Source organism: Manis javanica, chromosome 15 (assembly GCF_040802235.1).
Source record: "Manis javanica isolate MJ-LG chromosome 15, MJ_LKY, whole genome shotgun sequence".
Classification (NCBI taxonomy): Eukaryota; Metazoa; Chordata; class Mammalia; order Pholidota; family Manidae; genus Manis; species Manis javanica.
In genome coordinates, this window is record NC_133170.1 from 88639347 (window position 1) to 88662535 (window position 23189).

General features: G+C 52.7%; 1 protein-coding gene across 4 annotated transcripts in view; it reads right to left on the bottom strand.

Annotated features, from left to right (window-relative positions):
• Positions 1-13503, bottom strand: part of SYNDIG1 (synapse differentiation inducing 1) — a 106225-nt gene extending 92722 nt beyond the window's left edge. For 3 of the 4 annotated variants that reach the window (XM_037001871.2, XM_037001870.2, XM_037001869.2), the window contains exon 1: positions 12832-13503. In XM_037001871.2, coding sequence (XP_036857766.2) covers positions 12832-13428 — 597 coding nt within the window. In that variant the 5' untranslated portion in view covers positions 13429-13503. Of the gene's footprint in view, positions 1-11670; positions 11748-12831 lie in introns of those variants that run through there. The other variant, XM_037001874.2, reaches the window with a different exon arrangement.
• Positions 13504-23189: the final 9686 nt, after the last annotated feature.

Here is a 23189-nt window from a genome sequence, read left to right on the forward strand (position 1 = left end):
TATTTTCAGAACTTCATTATTTTACATCATATTTAACCATACCCCCATGACAGGCAGTTATATTTTATTCTGATATTATTTTTCAAGTTCAGATGCACATACTTTACAGGTATCTTAGAATTGCTTCTTAGGGGCTCACGTATGGGGACCTCAGCGAACATTTCATGACAGTTTTGCAGACAAGGGCCGGCCCTCCCCAGGGAAGCAGAGAGCTCAGGTCTGATCTGAGCAGCACCATCTTTGAATCTATCAAATTGTTTTGGAAGATGCGTCCTCCCTAACTGAATCTTGTATCTTCGTGATTACAACCGAAGATTAAATTTTTTTTGCATATATTTATATATTAGTCATTTCCATTTCTTTGCAACTTTTTCTCCATGGCCATGTGCTCAGTTTTCAATGGGGTTGTTTTTTTATTGCTTGCCCTGTAAGGATTAAACACTTTTTACATTTATTGTGTTTATTTCCAGGTTATTCTGTGCGTTTTAACTTTGCTACAGTGTTCGCATTGCAGAGTGTGTAACATATTTAATCTTCATCAAAATTCTTATTTGGAAATACTGGTGAGATATTCAACTGCAGGATGAATTTATTTGCGCTTTTTATATTTACATATTATTGCTTCTTTTTGTGTTCATTCAGAGAGTTCTGTGATGTGTGCAGATAACGTGACTCACAGCAAAGTGCTAGCCGTGGGCTGCTCCAGCTCCTCGCCCTGACCCAGCTGCCTTCTCCATGCGGGCAGCTCTTGGTCTGGGATCTGGTATGAGCTCACCATCTGACCTACCAGGCAGACTGAATGTGGTCACAGTTCCTTGATAGGAAGCTGAGTCCAAGTCTCCTCTCCTTGAGTTTGGGGTCACCTAAAACCAGAACATGGGTGGGACTGAATAAGCCTGCACCCCTGCCCTATTCAGGCTCACTCTTGGAGCACCGGCCAGGGAGTGTGAAGTCTGGCCAACCTGAGGCTGCCATGCGGTGAGGAAGCCCCAGGGAGGGGGCAGGTGTGGGCACTCCAGGTGACGGTCCTGGCTGGGCCCAGCCTTCAGAGAAGCCCCACCCAGGCCTCCGTCCGGAGCGAAGCCCTCAGTGACGCCCCCCCAGCCCTGTGAGTCTTCCAGACATCACGGAACAGAGACAAGCCATCTCCCTGTGCCCTGACTGTATTTCTGACCCACAGACCTGTGAGCACAAGTTTGGGGCCGTTTATTTTGCAGCAACAGGTAACCAGAACAGTCTGTCAATTATTTGCTATAATTAGAATCCTAGCACTCCAATTAACATAGTTTTTTTATTGTGGTAAAACACATAAAATTTACCGTCTTCAACATTTTCATGTGTACGGTTCAGGAGTGCTAAGTATATTCACTTTGCTGTGAAACAATCTCCCGAACCTCTTTCTTTTTTAAGCGCTGATCCTCCCCAGTTTCTCCTACCCACCCACTGTCTACTCCATCCTCTCCCGGCATTTTCATGAAGAAGGTAGGTGGGCATCTTTTCCACTTTACGATGAGAGAGCACCTGTGCCGAGTGGCTTCATCCTTGTCCCCTGGGCCCCGGGAGTGGCAGACCCCCAGGTCAGCGAGTACCCATCCAGGTGCCCAGAGATCAGATGCCCGTGAATGTGAGAGGCAGCCAAGCAACTTGTCACACAGCTGTGACTTTTTAATTGAGGTTTAATTGATGTATAACGTTATTTCAGTTTCAGGTGTACAACATAATGACTCAGTATGTGTATGTCTTGTGAATTATCACCACAGTCCAGTTAACATCTCTCACATGTGTGGCTATGCTATCTTCTCTTATTTGACAACTTTTAAGATCACTCTCTTAGCTACTTTCAAATATACAGGAGAGTATTGTTAACTATGATCACCGCGCTGTGCATCACACCCGACGACCAACTCATTGTATAACTGCAAGTTTGTGCCTTTTGACTTCCTTCACCCACCTCACCTACCCTGACTCCCTGCCTCTGGCCGTCACGAACCTGTTCTCCATATCTGTGTGCTCAGTGTTTGCTTTGTTTTATTTTTCAGAATTCCACATATAAGAGATCATATGCTATTTGGCTTTTTCTGCCTTATTTCTGTTAGCATAATACCCTTTACGTCCATCCATGTTGTTGCAAATGTTAGGAATTTTTCTTTTTTATGGCTGAATAATATTCTGTTACATACATACCACATCTTCTTTATCCATTCAGCCACTGATGGACACTTAGGTTGCTTCTGTTGTGAATAATGCTGCAGTAAACATGGGGTGCATATGTCTTTTTGAATAACTGCCTTGGTTTTCTTTAGACAAATACCCAGAAATGGAATTGCTGAGTCATATGGTATTTCTGTTTTTAATTTTTTGAGGAATCCCCGTACCATTTTCCATAGTGTCTGCAGCAATTGACATTCCAACCTAGAGTACACAAGGGTTCCCTTTCCTCCACATCTTCGCCAACACTTGCTATTTCTTGTCTTTTTGATCATAGCCATCCTAACAGATGCGAGGTGGCATCTCACTGAGGTTCTGATTCGAGTGTCCTTCACGATGAGTGATGTGGAGCACCTTTTCATGTGCCTGCTGGCCATCTGCATGTCTTCTTCCGAGAAGTGTCAGTCAGATCCTCTGTCCATTTTTAATCATATTGTTTGTTTTCTTGTTACTGAGTTGTGTGAATATATCTTCTGGATATTAATCTCTTTTCAGATATGTGATCTGAAAATACTCTTCATCTGGTAGGTTCCCTTTCATCTTGCCTATGGTGTCCTGTTCTAAGCAGAGGCTCTTCAGTCTGATGTCATCCCACGTACTCATTTTTGCTTTTGTTCCTTTGTTTTGGTGTCAAATCCAAAATACCATGGTGAAGACCAAAGTCCAGGTGGTCACTGCTCATGTTTCCTTCCAAGAATTTTATGATTTCAGGTCATATGTTCAAATCTTTTTGATCCATTCTGAGATCATTTTTGTGTATGGCATAGAGAATGGTCCTATTTCATTCTTCTGCATATGGCTGTCCAGTCTTCCCAGCTCCTTTTATTAAAGGGACTTTCCTTTCCTCATTATATATTCTTGGGTCCTTTGCTACAAACTGACCATATAGGCATGAGTTGATTTCTGGATTCTCTATTTTGTTCCACTGATCCCTACGTCCATGCTTATGCCAATGCCATGTTGGTTTGATTACTATGGCTTTGTGGCATAGTTTGAAATCAGGACACATGATGCCTCTGGCTTCGTTCTTTGCCAAGACTGCTTTGGCTCTATGACACTGGAATTTTGATAGGGATTGTAGTGAATCTGTAGGCAGTTTTCCATAGTATGGAAATGTAATAATATTAATTATTTCAATCATGTATTTGTGTCTTCTTCAGTTTCTTTCATCACTATCATAGTTTTCAATGTACAAGTCTTTCACCAACTTGGTTAAATTTATCTTTAAGTATTTTATTCTTTTTGATGCAACTATAAATGGGATTGTTTCCTTAATATCTCTTTCTGATAGCTCACTATTAGCTTAAAGAAAAGTAGCAGATTTTTGTATATTGATTTTTGTATCCTGAAACTTACTGAATTTGTTTATTAGTTCAAACAGTTTTGTAGTGGAATATTTAGGGTTTTCTATATATAGTGTCATGTCATCTGCAAATAGCAATAGTTTTATTTATTCCTTTCTGATCTGGATGCCTTTTATGTCCTTTTCTTGACTAGGACATCCTTTGTTCTTATTCCTAATCTTTGAGGAAAAGCTTTCAGCTTCTTACCATTGAGTATGATGTTACCTATGGGCCCATCACATATGGACCCATAGGTAACATTTATTATGTTGAGGCATGTACCCCCTATAACCACTTTGTTGAGAGTTATAAATGGATGCTAAATTTTGTCAGATGTTCTTTCTGCATCTCTTGAGATGATCATATGATTATTATCCTTCATTTTGTTAATGTGTGTACCACATTGATTTGTAGATGTTGAACCATCCTTGCATACCTGGAATTAATCCCACTGGATCATGATGTATGATCCCTTTAACGTATTGTTGAATTCATACGGTGTGCTAATATTTTGTTGAGGATTCTTCCACGTTCATCAGGGATATTGGTCTGTAATTTTCTTTCTTCGTGGCATCCTTGTCTGGTTTTGGTATCAGGGTAATGCTGGCCTTCCAAATGAGTATGGAAGCATTCCCGCTCTTCTTGGTAGAATTTGGGAGGGATTAATTCTTTAAATGTTTTGTAGAATTCAGCAGTGATGTCATCTGTTCCTTGATTTTTGTTTGTTGGGAGGTACAGAACTTTTCATTTTGCAAATCTGAAATTCTGTATCCATTAAGCAATTCTCCTTTTCCCCTCTCTTTCCAGGACTTAACCACCACTCTATTTTTTTATCTCTATGAATTTGAGTATCCTAGGCAACTCATGTAAGTAGAATCAAATAGTAATTGTCTGTTTGTGACTAGCTCATCCATGTTGCAACATCTGTCAGAATCTACTTCCTTTTTAAGGCCAAATAATATTCTGTTGTATGTATATACCACATTTTGTTTCATTCATCCATCATTGGGCATTTGGGCTGCTTCCACCTCTTGGCTTTTATGAATAATGCCACTGTCAATATGCATGTACAAATATCTTCTAGATTCTGCTTTCAGTTCTTTTGGATGTATACTCAGAAACAGGATTGCTGTTATGTGTGAATTCTACACGTAACTTTTCTGAGGAAACTCCATACTGTTTTCCAAAAAAGATGCAGCATTTTACACATTCCAATTCTAAATGTTATTTACTGTTTTGTTTTGTTTGATAGTGGCCATCCTATTGCGTGTGAGGTGAAATTAACACAGTTTTAATGCTCACTTTTATTATCTAATAGAGCAAGTCTTTTTTTATTTTCCTTATTGAAAAAATCAGCATCATAGCCTGATTATTCTTTCATGAATTTTTGAATAATCCTGTCAAACTCAAAAGGCAATATCACATCAGGATTCTCACTGAAATAGCATTAAACTTATAAATCACTTGGTGAAAATAATATCTTAGTACCATTGAGTGTTCCTATCCAGAAGCGTGCTATTCTTCTCCATTTACTCAAGTGTTCTCTTTCTCCACGAGCACAATCATGTAGCTCACTTTGTATGATCCCACCCATTTCTTGCCAAAGTGATTCCAGAGATCTCATGCTTTGGTTGTTCTGTTAGTGTTGCACCAGGACAGCGGGTGGGTTCAAGTACCAGGAACACACAGAGGACACGGAGCTTCTCAGGATGGACTCCAGAAAGAGATGGCGGCCAGGCTGAGCCTTGGAGGAAATCAGCAAGAATCAGACAACTGAACACAGGGAGCGGCATGAGAGTGTGCGGCGCGTGCATGTGTGTGAGGGGGCTGCGGCAGGGGTGGTCTGGTGTCCTGGGAACCTGGAGAGGCGAGGATGAAGGTGGAGGGGGGACAGGACTGCCCCGGGCAGCCAGGGAGCCTGCCCTCCGTCACTGGAGGCGAGAAGCCAGCGGAGGGCTTTGAGGGGAGGGCCTGCAGTCCAGAAAGCTCACTTTTCCAAGAGTCCTGGAGGCCACAGGCAAGGAGCGCATGGAAGCAGGTAAGGAGACATCCAGAAGCTGGCAAGAGCTGAATGTCTACATGGGGCTGACAGAAGAGATGCAAGAGGCGAGAGGCATTCCGAAGGGAAGAAATATGGTGATGGGGGAGGGGAAAGAGCTAAAGAGACGCACGGCTTACTGGTCCGTCACCACTAGAGGAAGGGCCCGGGCAGGGGTGCGAGAGGGTCTGGGGAGGCAGGCAGAGGATGCGTTTTCTGAGCTGATGCCCCAGGGAAAACCCAATGGAGATGCTAAGGGGGCGTGTGGATGGACAAGACCAAGCCTCAGAGGGCTGGGGGACAAGGAGAGAATGTGGGAGCCAGCTGCCCATAAGTCCCAAACCAGAAGTGAGACCGCGGGGCAGTTGGGTTGGCAAGGGCTCCGGCCGAGGTTCACCCCATTCTGGCAGAGAAGGCCTGGTCGGCGGACGCCAAAGAGGGTCAGGGTGGAGAAGTACTCAGAGGACAGAGAAGCGCAGTCAGGGCAGAGCTCTGAGACATCCCCCAGGGCCGGACCGGAGTCTGGAGGGGAAGGTCCCTTTGTTGGGTGGCCAGGAAACAGCGGAGTCTGTGTTTGTTCTGCTCTCTGAGAAAGTCACCGACTCAGCCTCAAGAAGAGAGGTGAGCAGAGGCCAGTGTCCGACTCACCGAGATACAGTTCTGGAACATCTGAGGTCCTGAATACAAACACCAGGAACACCAGCATTTGGGGCAGAGTCTAGGGAAAGGACACTGCGTCTCCTGGGAACACCCTCTGCGGGGAGCAGGAAGGGAGCGCAGTGCCCACGAGGTCCTGTGGCCGGCCTGCTGCCCTGGTCAGCTTGTTCTGAGGCTCTCTTCAGACATCTGGGGCTGGTGGCTCTCCGAGGAAAGGAGTTTCCCCTCCGCTGTGTGGCCTGCAGGACATTTCTGTTCTCCTGGACTTTCCCAGTGCACAGCGCCCTGGCCTGGCCTGCAGCCCGGCCTCCCGGCTACACCCGCACCCGTGGGCCATTTGCTGATTTGCCATGGGTTCTCCTCCAAGGAAACCACCAGAAAGATGGAGAAATGACCTAATTACATCTTGTCTTCCTCGGGCTTTATTGCAAAATGAGATTGTCTGCATCTGTTTGTCCGACTATTCCACAGGATGTGTGCCATCTGCAGCATCATGCCAGGTCCCAGCGAGGCCAAGAAACCGAACACGGTGGGCAGGAAAACATGGACGTCAGAGACAAACACAAACACACTTTAAAGACTTGGGTTCAGGCACCACAGGCCTTCCTCTGGCACCTATGGTCACCAAGCAGGTGGGGTAGCCCCACTGTGTGTAAAATGGGGGCCTCTCAAGAGCTTGCTGAGGGAATCAAAGGGAACGACGCACGCACTTCCAGTCTTCGTCCCCCCTTTCCTGGCTTCCCCCCACCCCTTCGTGCATGAGAGAGAGCCCAGTGGTGCAATTAGGTGCAAGCAGTGGCACTCCTGGGTGTTCTGAATAACCCGGGCAGGCTGTGAAAGCTGTGAGCCGGCCCTGCAGACCTGAGCTCACCCTGCTTCTCCCAAGTCACCGACTCGCCTCCATTCCCCCCAAAGCCACGAGGGCAGGGCTGCCCCTCTCAATGCAGCCAGCAGCCCTGCTGGGAGGCGCCAGATGGGAGTGGGTGCGGCGGCCCCTGCCACGTGGAGTGGCATCCTTGGCCAACCCTAAGAGCCAAACCCCCATGTTGGGAGGCTGGAATGTTACCCCACAGAGACCACTCTTTGAATGAAGCCCCTGAGAGTTCTCATGAACAGAGAGAAGCCTGAATCTCTCAATCATGGACATTAGACTGGGCAATTTGTTTGGCTCGATAACAGGAAGACCACAATTGGGTGTTGTAGGTCCGGACAGGCCGGACTCTGGCACCTGGGACATCAGCAGAAATGAGGCCACTCATGGCCCCACCGTCAACCAGGGCTCTGCTGGCTGTGATTCCTGCCTGCCTCCCCCACAGCTCAGTTAGCACTGGAGTCTAATGCCTGCAGAGCCCACGGCCCCCACAGCCCTTCCCTGGTGACCAGCCACGCTGCCGCCAAGAGGGAGCGGGACGCCTGCACCCTATCAGGACTCACTGTGCTAAGGGCCCCCCGCTGCCACGAGCGCGGTCCTGAAACCCATGGTCGTCTCTGAGCACACCCTCTCCTCCCGCACTTCACCTGTCCTCAAGTAGCCCATTTCACCTCCATGCGGCTGCCCCCGGTCCCTGGCAGGCACGGGTCCCTGCACATGCACAGAGGCCCCTGGGCCCTCACCACAAAGAGAAGCATCCAGGCCTAAGGACAATGTTCCCGGAGACGTCGCATGAGTTCCCTTGCGGGCTGATGGCACGAGCCCAGGGGCATCAGCCCTGAGATTGGGGTGGCCTGTGAAGAGCAGAAGCCCAGCTCCCATTCTGCAGAAGCAGAGAAGCTCGAAGCTGCGGGGCCCGGGGCTGGAAGGCCCCCTCTAGTGCTAGAGCCTGAGCCCACCCCTCAGCAGAGACGCTGGGTTTCCCAGCCCTGCCCCAGGACTTAATCGCGTTAGGATCCTCAGAAACAAACCTTATTTCAAACACCTGGCAGCTGACAGCCTGTGCTCTCTGAGTGACCGAGGGCTGAGGACCAAGAGCATAAAAGTAAGTTAAAAGCTGCATATTGTACACACAGCAGAAAGGTAAGTTCATGAAACATTTTTCTTTGCTTTCCCAAGTAGGGTGACGCCCCAGATATATTTGAGGTAAGATAGTTTTCTTTCAGAAGTGTCTTTAAAGTTGAGCCAATGGAATCAAACGTTTAATTGTCTGACATGTTTGTTTGCATTTTGGTTTTGTTTTGGACACTTACGTTTCCCAAAGAAGAAAAACATTAAGAAAGAGCAGCTGGGAAGCATGTTTGAAAGCAGCTACACTTGAGGTCAGATGTCTGAGAAGTAATCATTTTATAACTATGAACTTAAATTAAGTGGGCCCTGGCCACTGGCTGTCAGTAAATACGCACATGCTCCCTCCCTCAGTCACCGCCCCGAAACATTACAGCTGTGACATCCGGGCACTATCAGGACCTCAGCTTAAAAATGACTGCGATCAACACAAGGATCCATTGGGAACCGAAAACTCAAAATGCTTCACACTGAGTGTTGATTTGAACCCTGAGAGCAAAACCCCCATCTCTCTGGAGCAAGGCTAATTGAACTCCTAGATAAATTATTTTCATTGACATAAATATGCAGCACTGTACCCCCATTGAGAAGAAGTGTGCTTTCAGGAGGAGTATTACAATTTTTATTATTTTCTGCACAAGGTATATTGTTCCTGGTTGTGTTATTCTTTGTGCCAATGCTTATTTGTTGCATTAGTTCTGTAGTATTTTATTTTATGTAATTTAACAGGTTATTTATCATAAAATGGCTTAAGAGGATTTGGAATTTTGATCTAAACAGAGTTTGCAACTTAAATCCTCACATATGATGAAATGATGCTTTGTGGCTTTTTGGTAAATCTGCTTTACGATGTTTTAGCCCAGAGAACATGCATCACATAAGTTTTTACATGATGTGAGTCTAAGTTTAGTTGTGTAGAAGATATATTCCATAAGTTATTGCTCATAAGCCTTTCCAATACAATGCCTCAAACCCACCAAGATGAATGTTGGCGCATCCCCACGTGAGGGTGCGCACCACACGGACGACACCCACTGTCCTTATTCTGACTCCTGCCAACAAGAAGCTGCAGGACACGGTTGCAAGGAAGGGCCTGGGCTCGTTCTGTGTTCTCAGAGAGCTACAGGAGCGCAGACTTCACCCAGAGAGACCTTCAATTAAGAGAGTAAAGTGTTCTCAGTCCAGAGACTTTCCCACTTAAACAACTGTGACAACCATAAACATTTTGTTTGCAAAATCCTGGAAAGAACATGGATGAAAAGCAGCAGAATGTCACAAAAGTTAAGAAACCTAATATCATTCAACAAGCAAGCAGCAGAGCCCAGAGTTTAAAACCTAAGTCTGCTCACAGGCCCTCCAGAAAATACTGGGGCAGGGCAGCCACAGACCCGGGAAAGTGGCTGAGCCTTCCTGACTCCCCCTGCAACCTCCTGGAAAACAGGACTGCAGTGAAGGCCCCAGAACTGCAACTGGGCGCCTGAAAGGGCCACGGCAGCTCCACCCTGAAGCACCCACTTAGGACTCGCAGGAACAATTCAAAATGTCTTAGATCTCACACAGAGAAAAACCACATTCATTAAAACCACCCGTGGCTGTCTTCACTATCCCGGTTCTGGGGAGTGGGCAGGACCCTGGTCAGCCTCTCTCTAATGTTTTGAATATTTCGTGTTTGAACACCTTTGCTGTGTTGCCCTTTGACCTGCTGGTGTGATGTCTCCCATGCAGTGAGGCGGAAGCTGTGGCTCCCACATCACCTCACATCAGTGTTTCTGCAAAACGCCTCAGAGGCCTTCCCCCGACGCTCATCAGCCCCACGGCTCTGCCGAGGCTCACAGCCGTCTCCTGGGCGCCTTCAGCCACTCCTTCAAAGAGAGGAAGCCTGTTCAAACTCCAGTGACAGCACTGCCACCAGTCTGTGCTGGCCAGGAGGCTGCTGTGTGCAGGGCCTCCGCACAGGACGAGGTGAGAGGCTCGGGGCCCTGCTGGTGACCTGGAAAGGCAGATTTTGTGTTGGGGGCGGACGCCGTAGACAATTGCTCTCTTACAGGATGGATGCTCACAGTACAAAAGGTCAGCTAAGGATGCCTTTAAACAGCGCACCTTATGCAGGTGTTCAAAAGTCTGACTTGACTCCTGTGAGAACGTCACTGACAATTTTTAGGAACACCTTTTACATAAAGGAAGGTGCAGAGGTGTGTGTGTGGAGTGGGAGGGCACCATGTGGGCGTGTGTGGGATCACCCGGCCAGTCCCTGCTTCCCCCACTCTGCTCCTCCCCAGCAACAGAGACCACGCTTGGAATCAAGGCTGGGGGTCTCTGGACGGTGAATCAGATGTGACCGAGTCGCCGCCAAACGTTTTCTAATCAAGGGATGAAATATTCAGGACTCTTGGTGAAACTCAGCATAGCACCAACTAGTGTCTCAGATAGAAAACTTACATAAGGAAATGTCTTTTATTCTAATAACAGTAATTACTCCCTAGAAAATTTGAGTTAGAGTTAATAAGAAAGATGAGTCAAGTCAGTGTTGCACTTTTAATTTATGCCATGCTAAATGTGGAAGAAATTAATTGCTTGCGATTTATGAATTGACTTTTAAAGTTTTACCAAAAAAAAAGTTATTTTGCCTGTCATGGTTCAGCTGGAATCCTGTTTAGCTCCTGCATATCCACTGGTATAAGTCAAATCTAGTTGTTCCGAGTGTCTTTTTTCTTAGGATCTGACTTCCTCTTTGCTCCTTCAATCCCCCCTTCATGCCTCTAGGAACACAGTTTCTTTTTCTACCCCAGAATGGAAATGGGGTGGGGGATGCTGCCTTCATTTCTTTCCTAACAGCACCTCTCTCCAAATAGAATCATTGACAACAGTGGTTTCTGGTGATGGGCAGGTGGAAATGAAATGAAAATTCACCTGCTGGAGATACATGGGGATCAGCTGGGGGAAAAGGGCGCTTCAGTGGGCTGTAAACCCCTCATCAAACATGGCCTCCAGAACTCTGAGGGCAGGGCAAGGGCTGGTGAGTGCATCTGCGAGTTCAGTGTATCAGCCCCTCTACCTTTGTGTGTCATCAAAATGTTGTATCATAAAAAACTTTGAACAGGTTTTCCCCTTTCATTTAACGAGGCCTGGAAGATGACGATTCCATTTTCATGCAGTAGGTGGGGGCAGGGTGGGAGAGGGCTCCGGAGCCACCGCTAACCAGCACTGGCTCCGTGCCGGTGGCCAGGGGAGTGGAAGGGGGGGAAGAGGGGGAGGGGCTTTCCTCACCATCTCCCGCCCCCCCCCCCCCCCCGGCACCTGTGGTCAGATCCCCAGAAAGACCTCAGCACACAGCATGCAGTCTTCTGCCACTCGGCTCCCGCGACCTCCTGTTCCTGCCAGAGTGGCCATCAGAGCCCCCCTCCCACCTCTGTGCTCCTTCTCACCTGTAAGGGTTTCCGGAGCCAGACCCCTCTTGGACAGCCTCACCGCACGACTCCGGCTGCCCGGCATTGCACCCCAGCGCGAAAAGTTGGCTCACTCTGGGGTCTGTGACCAGGCGCACAGCCCACAGGCTGCAGGTCTGCGCAGCACGCCTGTCCCTTTGGGCTCTGACCAGACACACAGACACGCGCACACGCCCCTGTCTGATCCTGACTCTCATTAGGAAACCGACCACCTGCTAGCCCCCAAATCAGCCAAGGCCTCGGCCAGTGTCTGCTGCACCGGACACCGGGACGTGCCGGGAAAGGCGCAGACAGGGACGCTGGGCCAGTAGCCTGGCGGCGCCAGCACTTCTCACGCCGCAGAAGGGCTGCACACAACTGAAGTCTGGGTACCAGGCACCCAAGCCTCTGTGTGCAAGGGGCCCCAAGGAAATGAAGGCCTCCAGACCTTCACGAAAGCCGAGAGACCCCACTGGCAGCCTCCCCACGGCGAGCGTGCAGGCGCCCGCTCTGCTGGGGTCTTGCAGAGAACACAGGGCGACCAAAGATCCTCCCCTAGAAAAGTGCCCAACTCCACCTGTGATCTGTTTCTCTCTCCGCAGCATGGAGGGGGCGCACGAAGAGGCAGAGACCGTACCTAGGGAACCGAGACCGGAACTTGGGCCCCCAAGCGGGCCGCCCGCTCCCCTCTCCGCGCCGGGGCTGGCGCCTCCCAGGGCTGCGGACTGTCGCGGCTGCCCAGGGACCGGGCAGCTCGAGGACGCCAGGGGCTCCGGGAGTCCGCGCCTCCGCGCCGGCCGGGAGTCCCCATACCAGCGCGCTCGCACCGCGCCCGTTTTCCCCTCCCCCTGCGCATCGAGCCCGCTTTCCTTCCCGGTCCCGGACGGCCCCCGGCCCCCAGCGCCACGCTGCCCCGCTCAGCAGCCCCAGCCGCTCTCCTGGGTCGCCCCGGGGGTTCCCGGAACCCGCAGAGCCCGCGCCGCGCCGCGCTCCGGGTGTCGGTCCCCGCGGCTCCCGCCGACTTCGCACAGCAGCCCCGGCCCGGCCCCGGCTCCTCCCCCGCGCCTCCCCGCACTCCCCGCGGGCGCTCGCCGCTCCCGGCCCGCGCGCTCCGGGCGCAGCCAGGACCCCGTCCGCGCTGCCGGGGCGGCCGGGACTTACCTCCCGACAAGGTGACCCGCTGGCGCGCGGGGCCGGCCACCCGCGAGTGCCCGGAGCGGGGCGGTGCGGCGCCGCCCCTGCGCCCCCCCCGCCCCGCGCTCGCAGCCCGCGCGCCGCTGCCCCGCGCAGACCGGAGCGCCCGGCTGGGGCCGCTCTCGGGCGCGGCGACGGGGCGGAGCCCGGCCTCCGGCCCCGGGAAGGAGGCGCGCGGCAGGCCCGGCGGGCGCGCTGGCGAGGGGCGCCCGGGACGCGCAGCTCGGCTCGCGGAGCCCGGCGACACGCGTGCCGGAGGCGGCGGCCACGGGCTCCGAGGGGGGGTGGCAGCGAGGCGGCGGCGGGGGAGCGAGCGGCTCCTCGCGAAGGCGGCCGCCAACTTTGCCCCAGGGCGCCCGGGCCACGGGCGACGGCGTCCGGCGGGTGGCGGGGCGGGCGTCGGAACGCGGGGGCGCGGAGCTGGGGGAGGGCGGCCGCGGGGGACGGGAGGACAGGGATTTGCCGCCCGGCTCCGGAGGAGACGGCTCCCCTCGGTCCTAAAGGCCTCCCCAGGCGCAGGTTGGGTTTGGAGGTTCCTAAGGACCCACTTTTCAGGTCTGGCATCTGCTGGAATCCTGCCCAGCCAACGTTACAGGCGAGACCCTACGTGCGGCCCAGACCCCGAGACCCCCCGCGCAGCCCCAAACCATCTGTGGTGCTCGCTTGTCTGGCGCCGGGCAGAGGCCGGGGCGGGTCGTGGGGTGGGCATAATGTTAGGACACTGAGAAGAGGGGGCCTTTCAACACTGGGAGAACGGGAGGCGGTGTTTCCGTTTGGATTTAATAAAGAGCTGCGGAAGAAGGATGTACCAGAAAGGGAGTAAAAGATGATTTAGGTAAAAACCTGTAAGTCATTTTCTCTTCCAGGCGCAGAGCTGCCACCTGTGCCAGCCTTGCTCACTTGGGCTCTGCCCTGGCGATGCACCAGGGCCCTCCTCTATCCCTTTTTTGGGGGTGGGTGGGTGGGTGTTTGGCTCCTGTGAGCCTCAGCAGCCCAGAGAGAATCTCAAGTCAGCGTGTGACTGTCGGGAGGCCCTGGGTGGAGAAACAGGTCGGCAGAGAGCGCAGTTGTTTGTCCTTATCTGCCTGAACTACATCCCTTCTCCGTCTGCAGCCCGGCAAAGAGCAGCTGGGGCCTCTGCCTCTAGGTGCCCTTCACTGCAAGGCTGTGGTCTGGGGCCCTCAGAAAAGGGCGTGCACAATTCTTCCTTCTAGGAACTGCAAATAGGAGGAGAATGTCCTATTCCCTTAGCAGAGCGTCTGACTGTCCCTGGGTCCGTTCCTGAACAGAAGACCCTCTCTGACCCAGTGGGCTGCGCAGGCGCTGTTAGACTCACTTGAGGTAGAGAATCATTATTCCAGTTTGTCAGATGAAGAAGCAGAGGCTTTTTAAGAAAAGGGTAACAGATTCCCACAGCCTCGCGGGACGCGGGAGCAGCCCGAAGCTCAGGCTGCCCGTCCCTCCGTCAGCGGCCTTCCTCCCAGGGCTTCACTGCGGCGCTGAAGGCACTTTTGTGTTTGCAGGAGAACACGGGCCTGGGTTTTAGCCGTGGCTTGCCGTTGCCTCCAGGCTATACTTTGAAATTTAATTGGACTTATCCTAAATCAGCAGGCAGGCACCTTCAGGAGGGATGGCTGGTCCCGGTGGGGGCCTGCGGAGAGCTGCCCCCACCAGTGAGAGCTGCAGAAGTTACTGGAAGGAAGTGGCTTTGTAGTCGTCTTCTGTACTGAGTTCTGTGGACTGGCTCCGTGCCTTAGTGACCCAGGGTGACGCATACGTGTCCTCACGGAGCCTTCACCCTGCTTTGAGGATGCTTATCTTTAGGAATGGAATGCCTACTGTCGGGAGTCCCCCCTTGAGACAAGATGGCAGCTCATTTGCTCTCCAAAGAGCCTCTAACTTCATCATAATGTACTCTCCATACTAAATGTCACCCCCACCAGTGCCCTGATGGTTGACAGTCACCATGACAACACCCAAAGAAACTAGAGGACAGAAGAAAGGCGGTGTTTGGTTTCGAGGGGTTCTTCGCCCATCCCAATAGACACAGGCGCAGTCCTCCCCTCGCTTTTGGTGCCAAACCCCTGCACTAAGCTCGCCCGTGTCCATGCCTTCCTGGCCCCTCCAGGTGGCCCACACTGCATGGCGCTCACTTCCGTTCCCTGTAAGGGCTCTGAGTCACTGAACAGGGAAAGGTCCTATCTTCTGGGGACTGCCTTTCTCAGTGACAAACCTGGTGATGCAGATGGGACTAAAAAGCCTACCTTCCTGTTCAGGAAGCCCTGTAGGTTCCTGGAGACCCCGTGACGGGCACCCGGCAGCACTGGGCAGTGAAGGATGCTTTTGTTCTGAGTCTCAGTGCCGGGGCTCACCCCGGCGGGTGACGTGTCCGTGCTAGGGGGCTCTCTGCAAGCAGGTAAAGGCTGTACTGGAAAGGACCCCCTGGGTGAAGTACAGTGGCAATGCTCACCAGAAACTGGAGTTGTCCTCAGGGAGCCCAGCCCTAGGCAGCGGTTCTGTCCCGAGGAAGATTGCAGTGGGAGTCTTCAAAACGGTTAGAGAGGAACCGAAGGTCTGACAGTCTAGACACGGGACAGGGAACTGCTGGGCCAGGGAACAACCTGCTAGTACGTGTGTGTGTGTGTGTGTGTGTGTGTGAGTCCTTCCCAGTGTCTGTCTCCTCCTGTGCCTGCAAAAGCCTCCTCAGAGCCACTTTTCTCGCAGCAGCGGAGCTTGCGGTTTGCCCTTCTTGGCCGTAGCCTCCTTCACTCCTCCTTGCCGAAGGCCCGCGGGAAAGGTGCCTTGGCTGCCCTCTGAGAGGGGGTGGCCCAGAGGCTGTGCGCTGCCCCGGGCCTGAGCCCGCCACAGTTTTGTCAGCTGGCAGAGAGCATCCTGGTCCGGTCTGTTGGGCACTGGGAGGGGTATGGGACCAAACTGTTCGTACGGCCTCAGAGATGGGGGCAGCCCTGTGGGCTCTCTGTCCCCCGGATACCCACTCACCATGTCCCTTCCACAGGCATCCGAGTCCTCGGGCAAGATCCCCCCAAGTTTTCACCCATGTTCTGGACTCCCCCACCTCCTGGTGGAACCCCCACAGGCGCAGCACTCTGCGACCCCCTGTGATGAGTCCCCTGAGCAGCACCTTCCCAACACCCCTGTATCAGGGTGGTCCAGGTCTCAAGAACACCAGCCCCCTCAGGGGACGTTCACATGGAGTCCGTATCCCTGCAGACCACTGGACAAACCCCAGAGGAAGCTGGGAAGAGGTTTTAGTTTAAAAAAAAAAAGTGGCTTGGGAGAATCGCTGAATTTTAAGTGCAATTAAAGCCACTAGAAATAGTAAGGGAAACATCTCTGCTTGCATGAAACGTAAGATGTGTATTTTCACTAACAGAAGGTGTGAGGAGTGGAAATGCATTTTTATTGAAGAAAAAGAAAGTGATTTTGTCCCCAAGGTAAGAGGCTAGTGATTTAAAGAAGGAAAACTTAGGGACAAAATCTGAATGTGAAAAGAAAGTTATAGAAGGTTTGTGGAAAAGGAATTTTAATATGTGCTAAAATTAATGAATTGGTTATAAGGGTGCCAAAAGTAAACTTTAATATCAACGATGATCATGTGTAAAACTGGAACCTAGTTCTTTCTTGTCTGCTCGAAAGATAAAATGTTCCTCAACTATTGGTCTGTTCTTCATATTAAGAGATATCAAGAGATTGTGAAGGGTTCACACCTTTTTTTTTTCCCAAAATAAAGTCCTTTTTACCTCTAGTTAACTCTGAGATTTTTCAGAGGAACATGTCAGAGGATTTTCTTCTCTGACATAAAGGAGAGAGATTTAACTAATTAGGCTTATGTATTTGATATGTTAAATTACCTGCAAAGGCATTGTTGAATAATGGATGTGAACCTTCTTATATTATATCTGTAGAAAAGTAGGTTATTCAAGTAAGTGTTCTAGAAATTACATGAAGTTCCTATGATTTGAATATGTCCTGGTGTAATGTCATCAGTCATCATTTTAGTTATTGTCTTAAAATGTTGTCCAGCCCAGCAAGTCGGCTCCATGGACCACACCACCCTCAGATCTGTGACTGTGCCTTTCAAGTCATTTGTCATCCTGAGCAGTTATTGTCTCACTGTGATGCTTTTGCAAAAATACCTCATCTTCAAGAAGATTCATAGGGAAGGTTTTTTAAACAAGCACAGGTTTCTGGTAGCCTGCCTTCATAAAAACTGTTGACAGGAGATGAAGTCCAAAGATTAATTACACAGGACCGAATGAACTGATAAACATGGCTATGACTTTATGGTTTTACCTAAACTATTACTGGTTTTTGATATGTGTTTTCCAGATACAAGAAACCTCTCCTTTCAAGGTGGCTATCTTTGACCTCAGGGGTCAGGACGGAAGAGGATTTTCTAATGAAGTCACAGAGCACAACTCCTCGTGACACGCATCCCTGCCTGCTGCTGAAAGCACATGTGCCGTGTGTGTGATAATTCAGTGTTACTGATAAGGTGTACGGCCTATAGGACGGTCCCCGTTACCGGATGTCAGAGCTCATGCTGAGGTGTGGGGAAGCCGCTCGAGCTTACACCTGATTTAACTAAGTATAATAACCCATTTTTCTGGCCTGTTGAACATGCATTGTACACCTGCTTTAATCATTAAGAAAAACTGCACTTAAAATCATAAGAAGCTAATTATGATTCTACAAGAAATACAGGCAGCTGGAAAAAGGCCCAACAACTGGAGCAAAATCCAGGAAATTTTTACTCAGGAATTGAAGGAGCGCCTGTCAGCTTTCAGGGAAAGGTGAAGGGAACATCTTTGCCTCTTTACCAGAACCCAGTCTCAGTCCAGCTGAAGAAGGACTGCCTTAAAATGCCGCCTCATATCTCAGAGAACCCTAGCTGAGGAGAAAGTTACAGATGCTACAGAAAGGGCCAGTGCTTCCCCCCTCCATGTCGGTGGGACTAGCCTTCTGGGTATCTGACAGCTGAGATGTGGAGGCCGATGCCAAGGAGGACAGAAGGGCCGAAACGTCAGCAGCATTTCGCCTCTTGTCCTCCAGGGTCCATGCAGACCCCACGGACAACGAGGCCCAGCAGGGGAGGGACCTATAGCTCCAGTACGTCACCCAAACTCCCAGCCAGGGGGAGCGAGGGGGCCCTAGAGCCTAGGCACTAACCAGTGTACCTTGTCAAGAAGGAGGGTCCCTGGAAGGCAGGAGCCCCCGATGCAATCGACAAAGGCCGCAGGTGTCCCCAGACCAGGACCTGCCCAGGCAGACGGCACAGGCAGCCGATGGGGCTGGGGGAGCCAGGGGTTCCTCTGCGGCCCACAAGCCTCCCCGAGGAGCCTCATGGACCCTCGCAGGGGAAGGGCAAAGGGCTGGCCTTTTTGGCTGACGTGGGAGCCACCTCCTGGGCCCTGAGTACCTGACCGGCAGGTTCATCCACAAGCGAGTGCACCGTTATGGGAGCAGCGGGAAAATCACAGAACAGATCCCCTGCGGAGCTGTCGGAATGTGATCCGGGTGAGCCTATCACATGCTTCCCTGCCGTGCCCGAGCGTGTGGTGCTCTACTGGCAGGTTTGCTGCAAGACCCAGGGCCAAGGCTGTGCCTGAAGGGAAGCAGTCAGAGTGAAGCCCCCGAAGACAGGTCCTGCTGGCCCTGGCCTCCAGCCCTCCAGATGGACAGGTCAGCTGGGGAGCCAGTCCAACCTTGAAGGGCCCTGGGTGTGGGCAGCTGTGGGCCTGGGAAGGCCAGGACTGGCACCCTGTCACCATGAAACTGAAGCCTGGTTGTCCGACCCAGAAACCATAGCGCTTGAGCTGGAAGGACCTTGTAGGAGCGAAGCCTGCCAGAGACAACGGCCACAGCAGGCCGGCCAAGCCCCGCGACACCCGGTCCTCCCTGTGAGGAAGCCAGATGGAGATGCTGGCTGGCGCGGGCCTCTTCCTCCGGCTGCCCCGCCACCTGCTGCTGGGCTCCTCCTGTCCTGGGCTCTGCATTGTTGTGAAGAGTAAATGAGTAGATCGGCGCCCAGCACGGGGTTGAGCACATTGGCTGTTCAATGGGAGTGAGGAGGCTGGGGAATGCCTGCCGTGGGGCAGGAGCCTCCGAGCCTGCAGGGTGCCTGTGCACATAGCTCACAGCTCACAGAGCTCCCACCTGCGGGCCCGCAGCAAGGCCCTGCCACACGGGGGTCCTCCTGCCTCAGGCGCGGCTCTTCATGGGGACCGTGAGAGAAGTGCAGGCTGAACCACATGGTGAGACCCGTTTTTGCCCTTCATTCCACCTGCTTTTTCCTTCCCTGGCTCCTGTTATAGACGCTTACCTCCACTCCCCTGGCCTTTGGAATTGACCTCATTTTCCTGTTTCAGACGCAGCTTCTCCCAGCCCCAGTTCTGGTGCTGGACCCCAGCCACCCTGTCTCAGCAAACCCTCACCATGGAAACAGGACCCCCATTCTGCACTCTGTGTGAAGGGCTGGGGGCAGGGTCACATTGGCAAAGTGGGAGAAATGGCATTGCATCCAGGCCCCCAGGTTGCAGGGTTTCTCCTGTCTACAGCTGCAGTGCAGACCGCAGCCTGCGCCTGGCCTCACAGGGCTCTGCCGTGGGCCGAGCATAAGACTGAAGGGACAGGAATTCCCGACAGCTGGTGGGTGCTGGCACCCCGGGGGTGGGCTGGGGGTGCCAGTGTGCCTGGCCTGCCCTGTGCGGCTCCCATGCTCATGGGGCCACGTGCAGGACGTACCCAGGGCAGCATTGGCTTCTGTGCGCCGGAGCCCAATCCCTCTGAGGTCCCCAAACCTCTGTGTGCTTATTTGTCACTCCTTCTAAAGAAAGACCCATGCATTTTTACAAAAAAAAAAAGAAGAAGAAAGAAAAACCAGAGCAGGGAGAGGAGAGGGAGGCAGTGCCTTGAAGGCTTGGTTCCCTGGGTGGGGACACGGGCTCCTGTGGGAGGGTACGCGATGAACCCCACTCGCTGCAGATCCAGGAAGCGGGGACCCTGGTCTCTGTTTCTGCATCTGCAGAAGGAGATGCTACTTTCTAGATTTCACCCCACACCCCAGGGCTCTGGCAGGACGAATGAGCGTCCACGTCCTCGTGGCGACGATCTGACGCAGGTGTGCAGTCAGTATCTGGAAGAAATAGACAGTGTGAGCCTGCATTCAGGTTGCTTTGGGTGTCCCTTGGTGATACTGTGTTGACTCAAAATAAATTCTGCCTCAACAGATGAGTGTTTTAAATCCAGCCAAGCAGCAGCCACTGTCGCCTCCCCGCCGGCCACAGGCGTGCATCGCACACACAAGGAGCACCCACCTTACTGCGTCCTTGCTCCCAGCTCTGAGTGTGTCTGTGCCCACTGACCTCACATGTACCCGGGGTAGGGGTGGGGGCCGGGGCCACTGTTCTGGGAGGGAGGCAGCCCAGGCCCAGAGAGGTCAGTCACATCCTGAAGTCGCTCAGCTGGGAAGGCAGTACCTGGAGCAGCCTGAGGCCGCCGTGCACGGAGGGCTCACCTGCGCTCCTGCCCTCAGTGCGGGCCCGGCCAGTGTGGAAGGCCGACCCGTCCTGTCCCATCCTCGTTGTGGGGCATCTGCTCCCACGCTTCCACGCTCAGCAGCTCTCGGAGTCCTGGCGGATCATTTCAGGAGGGCCCTAGGGGGCCCTCGGCAGACCCATGCATGTAGGGCACGGTCCCCCAGGGGCCCTGTGGGCTGCCACTCTTGGCCGCCCCCTTCCTCGCGCCCTGCGCCAGCCCCTCTCCTGCCTGCTGTCATGTACCCCAGCTCTGTAGTCCTTGAATCAGCTATTATTCTGCGTGGTGAGCCTCTGCTCACTTGCCTTATTACTGCATCTTCTCCTGAGGCTATTAAATAGTCTAAATCTGTCAACCTTTCTTTCAGAACCTATTTCCAAATCTTCCTGATCAACTGCCTGCCTGCCTTCGGGTGGCCCCTCAGCTCCCCACACTCACTCCTGTGATGAGCACGGGGTTGTGCGGTCACGGGCGAGGTTCTGGCCGCGTGTGAGCATCGCAGAATGACCCGGGCCCAGTGCCTCCGCCCAGACCCCCGACTCCCTCACCCGCCCTGGCACCTGCCCTGCAGTGCCTCCGCCCAGACCCCCGACTCCCTCACCCGCCCTGGCACCTACCCTGCAGTGCCTCCGCCCAGACCCCCGACTCCCTCACCCGCCCTGCACCTGCCCTGCAGTGTCTGTGGGAAGATGCACGTCCCCCCTGAGCCCAGGGAGCAGGGCGGGCGAGGGTGAGAGCCAGGACACACTCAGAGGCGTCACTTTCCCTCCAGAACCTTCTGTGCGGTCAGGCCGGCATTCCCCTGTGCAGGGCGTCTCCCTGTCCTCTCCCCCTGCTCCCTGGCTGCCCCCACCCGGGACCATGTGACCCCCAGCACACTGTTTAGTTCTCTGATGCTTGGATTTCTCATTAGAGCCAGAATCTGCCGGTTGTAACTTCCTAAGACTCTACAAAGAAGATCTGTAAAAGGAGGCTGCTTTTAGGAGGCGTTTAACAGAATTAGGTAGACAAAGGGGGCAGAAGGCTGCTCTGCCGTGTGTGTGTGTGTGTGTGTGTGTGTGTGCGCGCGCATGTGTGTGTGCACGGGTGTGTATGCATGAGAGAGGGATCCACTCCGGGTGAGCTACTTAATCTCTGTAGGCCTCAGGTCCAAACTGTAAAATGGGGACAATTGCAGCATCTTCATCCCGTGGGGAGGATCAGATGGCATCAAATGCAATGTGTGTGGACGGAGTTGCATGCCAGCATTCAGTTATGAAGTAAATGTGCTGTCTGTCACACTTTCCCATCAAAGACAGGCTCCTGAAGGCCCCTGGGGATGTTCCTAGGAGAACTGGCTCCTCATCACAGCTCTGAGAGGCCCTCTCCTGTCATCTGGGTTTGGGAACAGGTACAGACGTGCACATCAGGAGGACACTGTCCTTGACATTAAAAGGCACCCACTCCATCCCGAGGTGTGGGTGGCAGGCGCCCCAAGCCCTGGGTGTGGGGTGGGCATGCGCACCTGCGCTGTCTTTGCAAAGGGTCAGAGGAGGGTGGCCTTGGCTCTGCGTGGACGAGGAGACGCTCATCTCTGGAGCCAGCGGTAAAAACGGAAGTGAAGTAACGTGCTCCTCCTTCCGGCTCACACAGTCGGCTGGGCACCAGTTAGAGGATTCTGCCAGGGGGCTAATGCCAGGCATTGATGGTGCTGGAGCCTGCTTCCTGGCTGCCTGCCTGTGGAGGGAAAAGGACAAGACACGCAGGAAATTAGAAGCCATTTAGAAAATAAGTCCCCAGGGGATCTGTGAGTTTCAGTCGGCCAAGGACAACTGCTCTTTTTCCCACTGTATTTTCCCGTCTCCTTGCTTTGTCCCCAGTCAAGCTCCAGTCCTGCAGGGACGGCTGGGTCCTTGGCTGTTGATCGGCAGGGCCACCTGAGCAGCCATGAGGCCACGGGGAAGAAGGTAGATCCCAGAGCCACAGCCGACATCCTGCCTTCAGATCAGTAGGCAGGCCAGGGACGCAGTTCACACATTTCAGGAGTGCAGCAGGTGTTCTTAGAGGCTACGGAGGCTGCAGAGAGGGCACAGCACAGCCCCTGCCTGCACGGGCTCCGCTCCAGGAGGCAGAGTCAAGCGCTCTGGGGGCCGCAGGCATGGGGCACAGGGTTGGAGGAAGGACTGTCCACGCTGAGGTCTGGGTCACGCACAGCCTGCCCCGCTGGCTGGGGGCCTCTGGCCCACCTGGTTTCCAGGCCGCTGGAAGGAGACCCCTAAGATCACACTGCGTATCCCCCCACAAGGACTTTTTAAATATTCGGTCTAAAAAACCCTTAAAACTGCATACTCGTAGATACGGTGTTTCATTTTATTTTCGTGCGGCTTTGTGATGGATTTAAGTGTCCTCCTGATGCACACAGTCTTCCCAGAAAGAAGATGCTGTTGCATCACCTCATGAATGTAGAAGCTGCTGGTTTGCAGACGGTCTGATCTGAGCCCAGCTCAGCGCGGTGCTGAGTCAGCTGCCGCCATAGCTGGGTTTGGGGAAAGCATTCGCTGAACTTTCCCCAGCCAGCCTCCTCGCTGCTGGGTTCGGATGCAGCACGGGGTGGGGGGCTGCGGACGCCTGCTTCCCCAGGTCCTCCCCTGGCCCAGCGCCGAGCAGCTTGCTGTGTATTTTCCTAGCCTACCACCTTCTACACACTTGACATAAGTGATATGTTTTTAAGATAGTCTCTAATTAGATTCCTAATTTTCATTTCTAATTAGATGCAACAGTATCATGTT